Here is a 20,276-nt window from a genome sequence, read left to right as displayed (position 1 = left end):
TAATAATACCGCCACACAGTGTACTAATAATACCGCCACACAGTGTACTAATAATACCGCCACACAGTGTACTAATAATAAAGCCACACAATGTACTAATAATACCACCACACAATGTACTAATAATACTGCCACACAATGTACTAATAATACTGCCACACAGTGTACTGATAATACTGCCACACAGTGTACTAATAATACTGCCACACAGTGTACTAATAATACTGCCACACAATGTACTAATAATACTGCCACACAGTGTACTAATAATGCGGCCACACAGTGTACTAATAATACCGCCACACAGTGTACTAATAATACCACCACACAATGTACTAATAATACCACCACACAATGTACTAATAGACCTGCCACACAGTGTACTTATAATACCACCACACAGTGTACTAATAATACAGCCACACAGTGTACTAATAATACTGCCAAACTGTGTACTAATAATACTGCCACACAGTGTACTAATAATGCGGCCACACAGTGTACTAATAATGCGGCCACACAGTGTACTAATAATACTGCCACACAGTGTACTAATAATACCGCCACACAGTGTACTAATAATACTGCCACACAATGTACTAATAATACTGCCACACAATGTACTAATAATGCGGCCACACAGTGTACTAATAATACCACCACACAATGTACTAATAGACCTGCCACACAGTGTACTAATAATACTGCCACACAGTGTACTAATAATACCACCACACAATGTACTAATAATACTGCCACACAATGTACTAATAATGCGGCCACACAGTGTACTAATAATGCGGCCACACAGTGTACTAATAATACTGCCACACAGTGTACTAATAATACCGCCACACAGTGTACTAATAATACTGCCACACAGTGTACTAATAATACTGCCACACAATATACTAATAATACTGCCACACAGTGTACTAATAATACCGCCACACAATGTACTAATAGACCTGCCACACAGTGTACTAATAATACCACCACACAATGTACTAATAGACCTGCCACACAGTGTACTAATAATGCGGCCACACAGTGTACTAATAGACCTGCCACACAGTGTACTAATAATACCACCACACAATGTACTAATAATACTGCCACACAATGTACTAATAATGCGGCCACACAGTGTACTAATAATACTGCCACACAGTGTACTAATAATGCGGCCACACAGTGTACTAATAATACCACCACACAATGTACTAATAGACCTGCCACACAGTGTACTAATAATGCGGCCACACAGTGTACTAATAATACCACCATACTATGTAATAATAATACTGCCACACAATGTACTAATAATACTGCCACACAGTGTACTAATAATGCGGCCACACAGTGTACTAATAATGCTGCCACACAGTGTACTAATAATACTGCCACACAGTGTACTAATAATGCGGCCACACAATGTACTAATAATACTGCCACACAGTGTACTAATAGACCTGCCACACAGTGTACTAATAGTGCGGCCACACAGTGTACTAATAATAAAGCCACACAATGTACTAATAATACCACCACACAATGTACTAATAATACTGCCACACAATGTACTAATAATACTGCCACACAGTGTACTGATAATACTGCCACACAGTGTACTAATAATACTGCCACACAGTGTACTAATAATACTGCCACACAATGTACTAATAATACTGCCACACAGTGTACTAATAATGCGGCCACACAGTGTACTAATAATACCGCCACACAGTGTACTAATAATACCACCACACAATGTACTAATAATACCACCACACAATGTACTAATAGACCTGCCACACAGTGTACTTATAATACCACCACACAGTGTACTAATAATACAGCCACACAGTGTACTAATAATACTGCCAAACTGTGTACTAATAATACTGCCACACAGTGTACTAATAATGCGGCCACACAGTGTACTAATAATGCGGCCACACAGTGTACTAATAATACTGCCACACAGTGTACTAATAATACCGCCACACAGTGTACTAATAATACTGCCACACAATGTACTAATAATACTGCCACACAATGTACTAATAATGCGGCCACACAGTGTACTAATAATACCACCACACAATGTACTAATAGACCTGCCACACAGTGTACTAATAATACTGCCACACAGTGTACTAATAATACCACCACACAATGTACTAATAATACTGCCACACAATGTACTAATAATGCGGCCACACAGTGTACTAATAATGCGGCCACACAGTGTACTAATAATACTGCCACACAGTGTACTAATAATACCGCCACACAGTGTACTAATAATACTGCCACACAGTGTACTAATAATACTGCCACACAATATACTAATAATACTGCCACACAGTGTACTAATAATACCGCCACACAATGTACTAATAGACCTGCCACACAGTGTACTAATAATACCACCACACAATGTACTAATAGACCTGCCACACAGTGTACTAATAATGCGGCCACACAGTGTACTAATAGACCTGCCACACAGTGTACTAATAATACCACCACACAATGTACTAATAATACTGCCACACAATGTACTAATAATGCGGCCACACAGTGTACTAATAATACTGCCACACAGTGTACTAATAATGCGGCCACACAGTGTACTAATAATACCACCACACAATGTACTAATAGACCTGCCACACAGTGTACTAATAATGCGGCCACACAGTGTACTAATAATACCACCATACTATGTAATAATAATACTGCCACACAATGTACTAATAATACTGCCACACAGTGTACTAATAATGCGGCCACACAGTGTACTAATAATGCTGCCACACAGTGTACTAATAATACTGCCACACAGTGTACTAATAATGCGGCCACACAATGTACTAATAATACTGCCACACAGTGTACTAATAGACCTGCCACACAGTGTACTAATAGTGCGGCCACACAGTGTACTAATAATACTGCCACACAGTGTACTAATAATACCACCATACAATGTACTAATAATACTGCCACACAGTGTACTAATACTGCGGCCACACAGTGTACTAATAATACTGCCGCACAGTGTACTAATAATACTGCCACACAGTGTACTAATAATAACACCATACAATGTACTAATAATACTGCCACACAGTGTACTAATAATACTGCCACACAGTGTACTAATAATACCACCATACAATGTACTAATAATACTGCCACACAGTGTACTAATAGTACTGCCACACAGTGTACTAATAATACTGCCACACAGTGTACTAATAATACTGCCACACAATGTACTAATAATACTGCCACACAATGTACTAATAATACTGCCACTGTGTACTAATAATACTGCCACACAGTGTACTAATAATACTGCCACACAATGTACTAATAATACTGCCACACAGTGTACTAATAATACTGCCACACAATGTACTAATAATACTGTCACACAATGTACTAATAATACTGCCACACAGTGTACTAATAGTACTGTCACACAGTGTACTAATAATACTGCCACACAGTGTACTAATAATACTGCCACACAATGTACTAATAATACTGCCACACAATGTACTAATAATACTGCCACTGTGTACTAATAATACTGCCACACAGTGTACTAATAATACTGCCACACAATGTACTAATAATACTGCCACGCAGTGTACTAATAATACTGCCACACAATGTACTAATAATACTGCCACACAGTGTACTAATAATACCGCCACACAGTGTACTAATAATACTGCCACACAATATACTAATAATACTGCCACACAGTGTACTAATAATACTGCCACACAGTGTACTAACAATACTGGCACACAATGTACTAATAATACTGCCACACAATGTACCAATAATACCACAACACAGTGTACTAATAATACTGCCACACAGTGTACTAACAATACTTCCACATAATGTACTAATAATACTGCCACACAATGTACTAATAATACCACAACACAGTGTACTAATAATACTGCCACACAGTGTACTAATAATACTGCCACAGTCCTCTAATAATACTGGCACACAGTGTACTAATAATACTGCCACACAGTGTACTAATAATACTGCCACACAATGTACTAATAATACTGCTACACAATGTACTAATAATACTGCCACACAGTGTACTAATAATACTGCCACAGTCCTCTAATAATACTGGCACACAGTGTACTAATAATACTGGCACACAGTGTACTAATAATACTGCTGCACAGTGTATTAATAATACTGCAGCACAGTGTACTAATAATACTGCCACACAGTGTACTAATAATACTGCCACACAATGTACTAATAATACTGTCACACAAGTGTTCTAATAATACTGCCACACAATGTACTAATAATACTGCCACACAATGTACTAATAATACCGCCACACAGTGTACTAACAATACCGACATTGTACTAATACTGCCACACAGTGTACTAATAACACTGCCACACAATTTACTAATAATACTGCCACACAATGTACTAATAATACCGCCACACAATGTACTAATAATACCGCCACACAGTGTACTAATAATACTGCCACACAGTGTACTAATAATACAACCACACAGTGTACTAATAATACTGCCACACAGTGTACTAATAATACTGCCACACAATATACTAATAATACTGCCACGCAGTGTACTAATAATACTGTCACACAGTGTACTAATAATACTGGCACACAGTGTACTAATAATACTGCCACACAGTGTACTAATAATACTGCCACGCAGTGTACTAATAATACTTCCACACAGTGTACTAATAATACAGCCACACAATGTACTAATAATACTGTCACACAATGTACTAATAATACTGCCACACAATGTACTAATAATACTGCCACACAATGTACTAATAATACTGCCACACAGTGTACTAATAATACTGCCACAGTCCTCTAATAATACTGGCACACAGTGTACTAATAATACTGCCACACAGTGTACTAATAATACTGCCGCACAGTGTATTAATAATACTGCAGCACAGTGTACTAATAATACTGCCACACAGTGTACTAATAATACTGCCACACAATGTACTAATAATACTGTCACACAAGTGTTCTAATAATACTGCCACTCAATGTACTAATAATACTGCCACACAATGTACTAATAATACCGCCACACAGTGTACCAACAATACCGACATTGTACTAATACTGCCACACAGTGTACTAATAACACTGCCACACAATTTACTAATAATACTGCCACACAATGTACTAATAATACCGCCACACAATGTACTAATAATACCGTCACACAGTGTACTAATAATACTGCCACACAGTGTACTAATAATACAACCACACAGTGTACTAATAATACTGCCACACAGTGTACTAATAATACTGCCACACAATGTACTTATAATACTGCCACACAGTGTACTAATAATACCGCCACACAGTGTACTAATAATACCGCCACACAATATACTAATAATACTGCCACGCAGTGTACTAATAATACTGTCACACAGTGTACTAATAATACTGGCACACAGTGTACTAATAATACTGCCACACAGTGTACTAATAATACTGCCACGCAGTGTACTAATAATACTGCCACACAGTGTACTAATAATACAGCCACACAATGTACTAATAATACTGTCACACAATGTACTAATAATACTGCCACACAATGTACTAATAATACTGCCACACAATGTACTAATAATACTGCCACACAGTGTACTAATAATACTGCCACAGTCCTCTAATAATACTGGCACACAGTGTACTAATAATACTGGCACACAGTGTACTAATAATACTGCTGCACAGTGTATTAATAATACTGCAGCACAGTGTACTAATAATACTGCCACACAGTGTACTAATAATACTGCCACACAATGTACTAATAATACTGTCACACAAGTGTTCTAATAATACTGCCACACAATGTACTAATAATACTGCCACACAAAATGTACTAATAATACCGCCACACAGTGTACTAACAATACCGACATTGTACTAATACTGCCACACAGTGTACTAATAACACTGCCACACAATTTACTAATAATACTGCCACACAATGTACTAATAATACCGCCACACAATGTACTAATAATACCGCCACACAGTGTACTAATAATACTGCCACACAGTGTACTAATAATACAACCACACAGTGTACTAATAATACTGCCACACATTGTACTAATAATACTGCCACACAATATACTAATAATACTGCCACGCAGTGTACTAATAATACTGTCACACAGTGTACTAATAATACTGGCACACAGTGTACTAATAATACTGCCACACAGTGTACTAATAATACTGCCACGCAGTGTACTAATAATACTGCCACACAGTGTACTAATAATACAGCCACACAATGTACTAATAATACTGTCACACAATGTACTAATAATACTGCCACACAATGTACTAATAATACTGCCACACAATGTACTAATAATACTGCCACACAGTGTACTAATAATACTGCCACAGTCCTCTAATAATACTGGCACACAGTGTACTAATAATACTGGCACACAGTGTACTAATAATACTGCCGCACAGTGTATTAATAATACTGCAGCACAGTGTACTAATAATACTGCCACACAGTGTACTAATAATACTGCCACACAATGTACTAATAATACTGTCACACAAGTGTTCTAATAATACTGCCACACAATGTACTAATAATACTGCCACACAATGTACTAATAATACCGCCACACAGTGTACTAACAATACCGACATTGTACTAATACTGCCACACAGTGTACTAATAACACTGCCACACAATTTACTAATAATACTGCCACACAATGTACTAATAATACCGCCACACAATGTACTAATAATACCGCCACACAGTGTACTAATAATACTGCCACACAGTGTACTAATAATACAACCACACAGTGTACTAATAATACTGCCACACAGTGTACTAATAATACTGCCACACAATGTACTAATAATACTGCCACACAGTGTACTAATAATACCGCCACACAGTGTACTAATAATACCGCCACACAATATACTAATAATACTGCCACGCAGTGTACTAATAATACTGTCACACAGTGTACTAATAATACTGCCACACAGTGTACTAATAATACTGCCACACAGTGTACTAATAATACTGCCACACAGTGTACTAATAATACTGTCACACAGTGTACTAATAATACTGCCACACAGTGTACTAACAATACTGGCACACAATGTACTAATAATACTGCCACACAATGTACCAATAATACCACAACACAGTGTACTAATAATACTGCCACACAGTGTACTAACAATACTTCCACATAATGTACTAATAATACTGCCACACAATGTACTAATAATACCACAACACAGTGTACTAATAATACTGCCACACAGTGTACTAATAATACTGCCACAGTCCTCTAATAATACTGGCACACAGTGTACTAATAATACTGCCACACAGTGTACTAATAATACTGCCACACAATGTACTAATAATACTGTCACACAAGTGTTCTAATAATACTGCCACACAATGTACTAATAATACTGCCACACAGTGTACTAATAATACTGCCACAGTCCTCTAATAATACTGGCACACAGTGTACTAATAATACTGCCACGCAGTGTACTAATAATACTGCCACACAGTGTACTAATAATACAGCCACACAATGTACTAATAATACTGTCACACAATGTACTAATAATACTGCCACACAATGTACTAATAATACTGCCACACAATGTACTAATAATACTGCCACACAGTGTACTAATAATACTGCCACAGTCCTCTAATAATACTGGCACACAGTGTACTAATAATACTGCCACACAGTGTACTAATAATACTGCCGCACAGTGTATTAATAATACTGCAGCACAGTGTACTAATAATACTGCCACACAGTGTACTAATAATACTGCCACACAATGTACTAATAATACTGTCACACAAGTGTTCTAATAATACTGCCACACAATGTACTAATAATACTGCCACACAATGTACTAATAATACCGCCACACAGTGTACTAACAATACCGACATTGTACTAATACTGCCACACAGTGTACTAATAACACTGCCACACAATTTACTAATAATACTGCCACACAATGTACTAATAATACCGCCACACAGTGTACTAATAATACTGCCACACAGTGTACTAATAATACTGCCGCACAGTGTATTAATAATACTGCAGCACAGTGTACTAATAATACTGCCACACAGTGTACTAATAATACTGCCACACAATGTACTAATAATACTGTCACACATGTGTTCTAATAATACTGCCACACAATGTACTAATAATACTGCCACACAATGTACTAATAATACCGCCACACAGTGTACTAACAATACCGACATTGTACTAATACTGCCACACAGTGTACTAATAACACTGCCACACAGTGTACTAATAATACTGCCACACAATGTACTAATAATACCGCCACACAATGTACTAATAATACCGCCACACAATGTACTAATAATACCGCCACACAATGTACTAATAATACTGCCACACAGTGTACTAATAATACAACCACACAGTGTACTAATAATACTGCCACACAGTGTACTAATAATACTGCCACACAATGTACTAATAATACTGCCACACAGTGTACTATTAATACCGCCACACAATATACTAATAATACTGCCACACAGTGTACTAATAATACTGTCACACAGTTTACTAATAATACTGCCACACAGTGTACTAATAATACTGCCACACATTGTACTAATAATACTGCCACACAGTGTACTAATAATACTGCCACACAGAGTACTAATAATACTGCCACACAATGTACTAATAATACTGCCACAGAGTGTACTAATAATACTGCCACACAGTGTACTAATAATACTGCCACACAGTGTACTAATAATACTGCCGCACAGAGTACTTATAATAGTGCCACACAGTGTACTAATAATACTGCCACACAGTGTACTAGCAATACTGCCACACAATGTACTAATAATACTGCCACACAATGTACTAATAATACCACAACACAGTGTACTAATAATACTGCCACACAGTGTACTAACAATACTTCCACATAATGTACTAATAATACTGCCACACAGTGTACTAATAATACTGCCACTGTGTACTAATAATACTGCCACACAATATACTAAAAATACTACCGGCCAATGGCAAGGAGTGCAAGGGCAGGGCCCTTCTTATAGTCCAGGGTGATCTGGGAATAATTAGTTAATGTTTAACTTGTGCGTGCGCTTGCCCTTTAAGGCCAGGAATGAGCTCGCACACGCACCCTAGTGTATGTGCTGGCACCTCCGGAGAGGAAGACGTCAGCAGGATGACCTCGGTTATTACAGTTATTCTGTATGTCCCCCATATATATTGTGCTGCTAAAGAGATAATATCTGCCCTATCTAAGGGACCAGGAGGGCTGTGATAGAATAGGAGAGTCTATACAATGATTAGCTGCAGTTATAAACTCCCCTGACTCACAATAACTGTCTATACTATCTGTGAGGGCTGTGTGCAGAGAGTCCAGTGTATTTCTATGAGATGCTGCCCCTCTCTGCTTTACCCTGCATTATGTTTGCAAGGAAGAACCCTATCAGAAGCAGGGGAACACACACTGAAACTGCATTACATAGGATACACTGAGACTCTGCAGTGTGAGGACAGAAGTTCTAGGTCACTTATCTATCAATAGCAGGGGGCAGGGGAGGCAGGTTTAAGCTGCATCACATAGGATACACAGAGACTCTGCAGTGTCACTGATCTATCACTAGTAGGAGGCAGGCTTAAGCTGCATCACAGAGGATAGCACCAGAGGCGTAACTTGAAACTATTGGACCCAATGTTAAATGTGTAACAGGGTCCCCACCTAGGATGTGGCATTTATAATACTGGCTTCTTTGGGCCCCTTTGGGAACTAGAGTGAGGGTGTGACTGCTACCGCTACACCCGCTATAGCTTTGCATCTGACTTGCACAGTTTATGGGGGTCACTCTGATGACACTGTTAATGGAGGAACATTGACTGTCGGTATTGGGATGGCCTGTACTTGTGGATGGGATTTACATAGAAAATTACACTAAACATTAAAGAGGACCTATCACCGTTCCTGACACGTCTAATTTAGTAAATAGTTGTATTCCCCATGAAATAACAATTCTGAAGCATCTTTTCTCAGAACTTTACATTATGCCAGTCCTCTGTTATTCCTCCTAGAAATGTATAAATACATTAACTACTGGGTATCACCAGTTAGGGGTGTGTCCCTACACACACTGACACTGTCCAATCAGTGCTGACAGAGTGAAACTATGTAGGGACACGCCCCTTTGACAACGTTAATGGTAACACCCAGTTGTCAATTTATTCCTACATTTCTAGGAGGAATAACAGAGGAACGGCACAACACAGTGTTCTAAGAAAAGATGCTCCAGAATTGTTATTTCATGGGGAATACAAGTATTTACTAAAAATAGGCATGTCCGGAGAGGTGACTGGTGCTCTTTAAGTCTTCCTGGAAAGTGTTCATCTTATTCTGGTCTTGGATTTCATTAAGAACTTATAAAGTGTCGGCATTGTTTTGACTTCCATTTATGGGACGTCTTGTCCACTGATCCACAGTATTGTATGATTTTATAATGATATCACCTCGTGACTTCAATTACTTTTTTGGTCTTCTCAGGTCTCCTGCCTGCGAGTACAGCTGGAAATGTACGAGGATTCATTTGACGACCAATACATCGGATGTCTCGACAGAATGGAGTCGATCACCCCGGAATTACTGAAGACGGAAAGAGAGGAGCAACCTGAGCTGGACAAGGCCTGGAATATTTCATCCGCAACATGGAACCAAAGAAAGTCTTGGATCGGACGTCTTCCTGATGGGTTTAAGGATGAATACGGGATGGCGTTATTATTATATACCTACATGGATTTACCCGTCCACAAAGACCTGAACCGCGCCGTCCGGGAATATGGACAACATCCCGACTCCTTCCGGTTCCATTCATTGCATTTCTATCTTACCAGAGCTCTGGCTTTGCTTCGAGCCGGATGTGAAGGGAAACCGCAGTCCACATACAGAGGGGCCAGTAAGGTTCAGTTTGAGCCGCCCCCTGACCCTGAGGCCACCATAAGACTGAGCCAGTTCTCTTCCTCCTCCACTGACATCGGGCAGGCACAACAATTTGGCAACGCATCGTTCTTCAATATTACCACCTGTTTCGGAGCGGATATAGAGAAGTTCTCATACTACCCGTCCCAGAAGGAGGTGCTCATACCGGTGGACGAAGTGTTTAGGGTCACAGACTACATTAAGGAGGGGAACAGGCTCATCCTGCAGACCACCAGTAGGAGGTGCAGCTTTTACAACTGTGCCTACCTGGGGGGTAAGGAAGAAAGTCATAAGATATTGAATGTAAAAGTAAAACTGAGAAGCGCTTAAAATGACTGTATCTGGTTTAGGGTCAATTTTCATGAACTTTTGGTCTTTTCATTGGAGTGAGCTCCTTCCAGTGGTGACTGCAGGCAGCAGAATGTTATCATGTAACTCTATAGGAGCTGTATATATCTGTATGTAGTGAGCTCCCTCTAGTGGTGGCCGCAGGCAGCAGAATATTACCATGTTACTGTATGTCTATGAAGGTGATTTGAAGCTCTGTATTCAGAAAACTGGGCGCCACACTCTATAAAGATATATTATGAAATGAATCAGCGCAGACTTTGGAACTGCATTGAAGAAAGAAAATAAATGAGGGCATCCTGGGCAGATATTTACTTTAGGCACAGCCTTGAATGTAGAATATGATTTTATAACTACTACCACCACCATCCACGGCCTTTGTGTAGCCTGATCTTTCCTTCTATAATGTTACATTGTTTCTTTTTAGAACAGAATGAATGAAATATGTTTCTTTTTTTGTTTTCAGGTAGTAAAAGGGAAAGCTGCGTCTATAACTCAGGTGAGGAGCGCATTTATTTCTATTACCCTCTACACTAAACTCTGTGGATTAAAGGGGTTGTCCAGGATTTGGGTGTTTTAAAACAAACCTATAGGATAGAAGACTTTCTATTATACTGACCATCCAGATTCCTCCTGTATCTCCCACTCTTGTTATCTCTCGCTCCATTGTTATGAGAAGGATGGAGTGACGCTATATCATGTGTCTGTGTAATGTCTGGTCGCTATTATGAAAAGTCAAGGTGGCCTAGAGCCTCAGAATGGCGCGGTCACATGTTGTTATGTCACAGTGCGACCATTACATAGTCATAACACCACACGAGGAGCGACTAGTCTAATGTCCGTCTGTCCTCTGCTGCCATTATCCCTCCGTCCAGTGATGTCCAGTCCCGTGACCGCATCATTGAATTGCTATAGGCAGCAGAGACTGTTCGTTAATAGTGACGTAACATTGTGTAGTCATGTGACCTTATGTTACAGCGATCCAGTCGTAGCACTGCACCGGGGATGGTGACAACCAATAGATAAGGTGACAGACATAGACATGGGGTGTGTGTCAGCCCACAGGTAATAGTCTCTGATTCATCCATTAACACGCCAATAATTTTGCATGTCTGCGCAATGGAGAATGGGGATCAGTGGCTGCCAGACACACCTGACACTGCTTATCTTTGGCTGATGCAAAAGGGTTAGACAAGGTTTGTGTTAGGGAAAGAAGAGGTTTTAAGCTCCGGCCACTGTAAAGATAAATCTTCAGGCTCTTCATCTCGTGGGCAGAGTGGAGAACGGTTACAAAGACCTGTCCTGTCCTGAATTACACAGACAACACATTGATATGGATGGACACTGTGTAATACTTCAATTCTCCTGTGGTGGCGCTGCAGTGAAACAGAACACTTATTGCCAGGTTTCCTCACAGATCACAGCTGATCGCTGGGACCATTCAAACAAGTAGGGATTGTCCAATGCGGTGAACTCCTTTAATCAATGAAGAATTTTGACCGATTTAGATAAAAAAAGTAAAGTTGTAACAGGGGCAAATACTTAATGACCCCCCTAAGTGTTTACAGCTACATTAGCTCTGGGAAGGTAATGATTCTCCTTGCGGAGATATAGCTGTCCTCCAGATGGAAGAAATGTGTCTCTTTAGTGCCACCTGTAGGTGTTTACCCTGTAAGTCAATGTCTGACCATTTATAGAGCCATAAAACATGACTCAGTCAAAGACCCCCATCTGTTGAGTAGGGTTCTGGTTGGCTCAGTAATCTTTTTTCATTATGATTTTGTTTAGACCTTTTGTGATTTTACTTTGATTTCCGTTTTCTTACTTTGCCCTCCAGCTACAACTATCGGGAATTGCAGGGAAACAATTACAGCACCCCTACTGGTCACAATGAGCATTGCAATCATTACTGCTACAAGCTTCTTGACAAGCTGAAGTCTCGGGCGGGATTCTTCGGGCATCAGAAGGAAGATGTGAGGATGATATATCACTAATGCAGAGCTTCAATATAAAGGATGATAGTAACTGAATAATATCTAAGAAATAGGTCAAAAAATATCCCCAACTGTCTCCCACACAACGACCTGAATATTCGATATGATGATGTAAATGTACAAGACCTTGGAAAGTATTCACCCTCCTCTGGCAGATCGTTCCTGCCAGTATTTTTATTGCCAACCAATATTCTCTTCAAGTAAATTTTCCATCTCACAAGTCATAATTTGTCAGCAGATATTTTAAAAACAATATTAAAAATGGTGAACAAGCTGCTTGCGTAAGTGGACTTTGTCCCAAGTGTCAGACTGAAGCCGGTCATCTGGCACGATCTTAATTGTTCACTATTTATCCATCCTTCAATTTTAACCAGGTGCCCAACCCCCACTGCGGAGAAGCCCTATACAAAAATGTCAGGGGGGTGTCTGCTGAGAAATGCTCAGTGAGAGGTTTGCACCACACGTGGCTTCTTGAAGCTCCATTTCTATCTTACCCGACCACAGAACCCTCCCCCACATCGTAGCCGGGTAATTCGGATGATGTGATTATGTTTAGTAATTTCGTCTTTCTAGCCGACCTCCTGTACTGGACACTTGTATGCAAGAATACGAATCCAAGGAAGAAACGCAGCACTCCAGAATGATATGTATGCAGTTAGGTCCAAAATTATTTGAACAGTGACACAAGTTTTGCCATTTTAGCTGTTTACCAAAACATATTGAATATCCAGTTATATAATAATCCGGGATTAAAGTGCAGACTCTCAGCTTTAATTTGAGGGTCTTCACATCCTAATTTTAGGAAGGGTTTAGGAATTACAGCACTTTAATATGTGGCTGCCGCTTTTTCAAGGGACCAAAGGTAATTGGACAATTATCTCACAAGCTGTTTAATGGGCTGCATGGGCTATTCCCTCATTAATCCACCATCAATTAAGCAGGTAAAAGGTCTGGAGTTGATTCCAGGTGCAGCATTTGCATTTGGAATCTGTTGCTGTGAACCCACAATATGAGGTCAGAGGAACTCTCAATGCAAGTGAAACCGACCATCGTCAGGCTGGAGAAAAATGAAGAAATCTATCAGAGAGAAGTACAAATTTCAGGAGTGGCCAAATCAACAGTTTGGTCCATTCTTGAAAAAAAAAAAGAGCGCGCTAGTGATCTCGTGAACTCCAAAAGGCCTGGACGTCCTCGGAAGATAACAGTGGTGGATGATCGCAGAATCCTTTCCATGGTGAAGAAAACCCCTTCATAACATCTACCCAAGTGAAGAACACTCTCCTGAAAGTAGCTGGATCAGTATCTGAGTCCACCATAAAGAGACTTCATGACATGGTGGGGGCAGTGTGATGGCATGGTGGAGGCAGTGTGATGGCATGGTGGAGGCAGTGTGATGGCATAGTTGAGGCAGTGTGATGGTATGGTGGAGGCAGTGTGATGGCATGGTGGAGGCAGTGTGATGGCATGGTGGGGGCAGTGTGATGGCATGGTGGAGGCAGTGTGATGTTATGGTGGAGGCAGTGTGATGGCATGGTGGAGGCAGTGTGATGGCATTGTGGAGGCAGTGTGATGGTATGGTGGAGGCAGTGTGATGGTATGGTGGAGGCAGTGTGATGGTATGGAGGAGGCAATGTGATGGCATGGTGGGGGCAGTGTGATGGCATGGTGGGGGCAGTGTGATGTATGGTGGAGGCAGTGTGATGGTATGGTGGGGGCAGTGTGATGGCATGGTGGAGGCAGTGTGATGGCATGGTGGAGGCAGTGTGATGGCATGGTGGAGGCAGTGTGATGGTATGGTGGAGGCAGTGTGATGGCATGGTGGAGGCAGTGTGATGGTATGGTGGAGGCAGTGTGATGGCATGGTGGGGGCAGTGTGATGGCATGGTGGAGGCAGTGTGATGGTATGGTGGGGCAGTGGGATGGTATGGTGGAGGCAGTGTGATGGCATGGTGGGGGGCAGTGTGATGGCATGGTGGGGGCAGTGTGATGGCATGGTGGGGGCAGTGTGATGGCATGGTGGGGGCAGTGTCATGGCATGGTGGAGGCAGCATGATGGCATGGTGGGGGGCAGTGTGATGGTATGGTGGAGGCAGGGTGATGGCATGGTGGGGGCAGTGTGATGGCATGGTGGGGCAGTGTGATGGTATGGTGGAGGCAGTGTGATGGTATGGTGGAGGCAGTGTGATGGTATGGTGGAGGCAGTGTGAGGGTATGGAGGAGGCAGTGAGATGGCATGGTGGGGCAGTGTGATGGCATGGTGGGGGCAGTGTGATGGCATGGTGGAGGCAGTGTGATGGCATGGTGGAGGCAGTGTGATGGCATGGTGGAGGCAGTGTGATGGTATGGTGGAGGCAGTGTGATGGTATGGTGGAGGCAGTGTGATGGCATGGTGGAGGCAGTGTGATGGTATGGTGGAGGCAGTGTGATGGTATGGTGGGGGCAGTGTGATGGTATGGTGGAGGCAGTGTGATGGTACGGTGGAGGCAGTGTGATGGTACGGAGGAGGCGGTGTGATGGTACGGTGGAGGCAGTGTGATGGCATGGTGGGGGCAGTGTGATGGCATGGTGGGGGCAGAGTGATGGTATGGTGGAGGCAGTGTGATGGTATGGTGGAGGCAGTGTGATGGTATGGTGGAGGTAGTGTGATGGTATGGTGGAGGCAGTGTGATGGTATGGTGGAGGCAGTGTGATGGCATGGTGCGGGCAGTGTGAGGGCATGGTGGGGGCAGTGTGAGGGCATGGTGTGGGCAGTGTGATGGCATGGGCATGCCTAGCTGCCTGGCACGGGGTCACTAGTATTTATTGATGATGTGACTGAAGACTAAAACATACTGCGAAAGCGACCCAGTAGTTTATAAGGAAAGAAGTGGAATATTCTGCAATGGCCGAGTCACCAGATTTCACCCCGATCCAGCATTTCCCCCCCGATCTAGCATTTCACCTGCTGAAGACAAAACTTAAGGCAGAAAGTCCCACAAACAAGCGACAACTGAAGACGGCGGCAGTAAATGCCGGGCAAAGCCTCACAGAGGAGGAAACCCAGCGTGTGGTGATGTCCATGGGGTCCAGACTACAGGCCGTCATTGCTGCACAGGATTCTCTACAAAATATTTAAAAAAAACATTTTATTCCTGGGAATGTTCATTTGTCCAATTACTTTTGAGCCCCTGGAATGAGGCGGCTGCGTAGAAAAATGGCGACAATTCCTAAACATTTCACAGGAGATTTCTGTTCAACCTCTTGAATTAAACCTGAAAGTTTAAACTTTAATTGCATCTCAGATGTTTCATTTCATATCCAATCTGGTGGCAGCGGCGCCCAAATCATGAAGATTGTGTCACTGTCCAAATAATTCTGGCCCCCACTGTAAATGGTGCTTATTCACCCAGTGTGTAGGCAACGTTTCAACTTGAAGGCATTTTCAAGCCACTTGTAATCAGAGCCCTGGACTTGTGTGACTGGTGACCTTCTGCAGTCCCATCCACTGGACTCGAGCTCCTTCACGGTCACCGTCGGCCCTTTGACCCTCCACACGAATCTCCTTCTTGCACTGATTGTTGAGGGTCGGCCTGGCCTAGGCAGCGCGGGGTGTAAGGTGCAGCTTCATTTACTCCACTGATCCAGCAGCGCTCACTGGCGTATCACATAGAGATGACTCTTTACCCTTTTACTATCCTGTGTATGTCCAGAGCTTTAGCCTGAATGTCCTTAGTATTTTTTTCTTGGTCTTTATTTTCACAGCGTTCCTTTAGATTCAGAATCTGAGCAATGATTTTTTTTTTTTTTAAATAAAATAAATATCTGCTGTAAATACTAAACCACTTGTACAATATCATATTTCTAGCCGTATTTACTATAAGCAGAAAAGATGGAAAAGTACAGATTTATCTTGCTGTATATGTAAAACCACGAGTACCGAACCGCATTTTTAGACAGAATCTGCAAACGATAGTATAAGACATAAAAAATAATTCTCATTTTATTTCCCTTAGCCCCAAAACCCAACCCCATAAGACCAATGTTACATGAATTAGGGGCATTTTATAAAAAGATAAAAAACAGATTCACAGGTAGAGGACAATTATTAGCCAATTATTATGACAATATCTTTTTTTAATTTGTGTAAGCTCTGAACTTCTGTAGCCTTCAGTCACCTCAAGGGGGAGACACATATATGTTGTCTGTAACCTACAGAAGAAGACGCTGTAAGACATTTTCCAGGGAAGGAGATTCAGCCCTAAAAGGAAGTGTGTTTGAAGTGTCCAGTCAGTACATGTGTGGGAAGAACTGTTCTAGAGAGGGTTTATGTCATCTGCCTTCAGAGAAGCTGTGCACAAAGAAGCTGTGTGCAGAGGAGCAGGCCAGTGAGTACCGTGAGTGGGACCAGAGCTAGAGCTAGAGCTGAGGAGACAAGACGGCCAGATACCAGGAATCTGAGCGAGGACAGCGCCAGAGTGAGGACTCCAGATAAACAGCGGCTGCATTGCAGAGCAGCTGGAAGTAGCCAATTATACAGAAAAGAGCACCCGGTGTACGGAGGGCATAATACAAGGGGAGGTATAAGGAGCAGCCTACCGGACTATATTGTGAAGCCTGAGTTCTCCCATTGGACTATTCTGATATTATCTTCAGTTAAATTAAAAGAGACTGTTCTGATACAAAGAGACTTCCCGAAGCATTGCAGTATCCTGGTTGTCACTGTTGCTCGGCGTAATCGACTGACTATATAAATATATGTTCAAGCTGCTCCTGCTGCCCTGTTAAAGCTTCTTTGCTGCAGTCACTTCAGTAAAGAAAGAGTTAATTGTAACAATTGCCTTGTCATTTGTCGCTCGTCCACCTGCACTTTACATGACTGCGGTGTTACATTGGGTGTGACTGCGGTGTTACATTGGGTGTGGCTGCGGTGTTACGTTGGGTGTGACTGCGGTGTTACATTGGGTGTGACTGCGGTGTTACGTTGGTTGTGACTTCGGTGTTACATTGGTTGTGACTTCGGTGTTACATTGGGTGTGACTGCGGTGTTACATTGGGTGTGACTGCGGTGTTACATTGGGTGTGACTGCGGTGTTACATTGTGTATGACTGCGGTGTTACATTGGGTGTGGCTGCGGTGTTACGTTGGGTGTGACTCCGGTGTTACACTGGGTGTGACTGCGGTGTTACATTGGGTGTGACTGCGGTGTTACATTGGTTGTGACTTCGGTGTTACATTGGTTGTGACTTCGGTGTTACATTGGGTGTGACTGCGGTGTTACATTGGTTGTGACTGCGGTGTTACATTGGTTGTGACTTCGGTGTTACATTGGGTGTGGCTGCGGTGTTACATTGGTTGTGACTGCGGTGTTACATTGGTTGTGACTGCGGTGTTACATTGGGTGTGACTGCGGTGTTACGTTGGGTGTGACTCCGGTGTTACACTGGGTGTGACTGCGGTGTTACATTGGGTGTGACTGCGGTGTTACATTGGGTGTGGCTGCGGTGTTACATTGGGTGTGACTGCGGTGTTACGTTGGTTGTGACTTCGGTGTTACATTGGTTGTGACTTCGGTGTTACATTGGGTGTGACTGCGGTGTTACATTGGTTGTGACTGCGGTGTTACATTGGTTGTGACTTCGGTGTTACATTGGGTGTGGCTGCGGTGTTACATTGGTTGTGACTGCGGTGTTACATTGGTTGTGACTGCGGTGTTACATTGGGTGTGACTGCGGTGTTTTACATTGGGTGTGACTGCGGTGTTACATTGTGTATGACTGCGGTGTTACATTGGGTGTGACTGCGGTGTTACATTGGGTGTGGCTGCGGTGTTACATTGGGTGTGACTGTGGTGTTACGTTGGTTGTGACTTCGGTGTTACATTGGTTGTGACTTCGGTGTTACATTGGGTGTGACTGCGGTGTTACATTGGTTGTGACTGCGGTGTTACATTGGTTGTGACTCCGGTGTTACACTGGGTGCGACTGCGGTGTTACATTGGGTGTGGCTGCGGTGTTACGTTGGGTGTGACACCGGTGTTATGTTGGGTGTGGCTGCGGTGTTACATTGGTTGTGACTTCGGTGTTACATTGGGTGTGACTGCGGTGTTACATTGGGTGTGACTGCGGTGTTACGTTGGTTGTGACTTCGGTGTTACATTGGGTGTGACTGCAGTGTTTTACATTGGGTGTGACTGCAGTGTTACGTTGGGTGTGACACCGATGTTATGTTGGGTGTGGCTGCGGTGTTACGTTGGGTGTGACTGCGGTGTTACTTTGGGTGTGACTGCGGTGTTTTACATTAAGTGTGACTGCGGTGTTACTTTGGGTGTGACACCGGTGTTATATTGGGTGTGACTGCGGTGTTACGTTGGGTGTGACACCGGTGTTATATTGGGTGTGACTGCGGTGTTACGTTGGGTGTGACACCGGTGTTATATTGGGTGTGACTGCGGTGTTACGTTGGGTGTGACACCGGTGTTATATTAGGTGTGACTGTGGTGTTATATTGTGTGTAACAAAATATTTTTATTAAATGATTTTATTTGTACTGTGAGCTTTTATTTTTATTTTTTAATAAACTTTAATTAACTGTATTTAATTATTTTATTTTTTTAGTCCCACTAGGAAACTTCACAATGCTTCACTGGCATGACCTGATTGGCATATACTCATGGCAGGCCTCGGGGGCTTTTGTTAGGTCCTCCAAAGTTAGGTTCAAGGAGAAAGTTCCAAGGTGTATTTCATGAAAAATATCCAAGGAAAAATGTGGCTTGTCC

The 20,276-nt window shown here is 42.1% G+C and overlaps 1 protein-coding gene across 2 annotated transcripts in view; it reads left to right on the top strand.

The window, feature by feature from the left end:
- The window catches only part of LOC142740356 (ecto-ADP-ribosyltransferase 5-like), a 26,970-nt gene extending 6,694 nt beyond the window's left edge, over window positions 1-20,276 (top strand). The window contains exons 4-7 of one of the 2 annotated variants that reach the window (XM_075849909.1): window positions 10,748-11,453; window positions 11,994-12,026; window positions 13,365-13,500; window positions 20,116-20,276. In XM_075849909.1, the coding sequence (XP_075706024.1) occupies window positions 10,748-11,453; window positions 11,994-12,026; window positions 13,365-13,462 (837 nt within the window). In that variant the 3' untranslated portion in view covers window positions 13,463-13,500; window positions 20,116-20,276. Of the gene's footprint in view, window positions 1-10,747; window positions 11,454-11,993; window positions 12,027-13,364; window positions 14,222-20,115 lie in introns of those variants that run through there. The other variant, XM_075849908.1, reaches the window with a different exon arrangement.

Source organism: Rhinoderma darwinii, chromosome 2 (assembly GCF_050947455.1).
Source record: "Rhinoderma darwinii isolate aRhiDar2 chromosome 2, aRhiDar2.hap1, whole genome shotgun sequence".
NCBI lineage: Eukaryota > Metazoa > Chordata > Amphibia > Anura > Rhinodermatidae > Rhinoderma > Rhinoderma darwinii.
The sequence above is the reverse complement of the archived record's forward strand: the minus strand, read 5'-3'. Positions and strand labels throughout refer to the sequence as shown.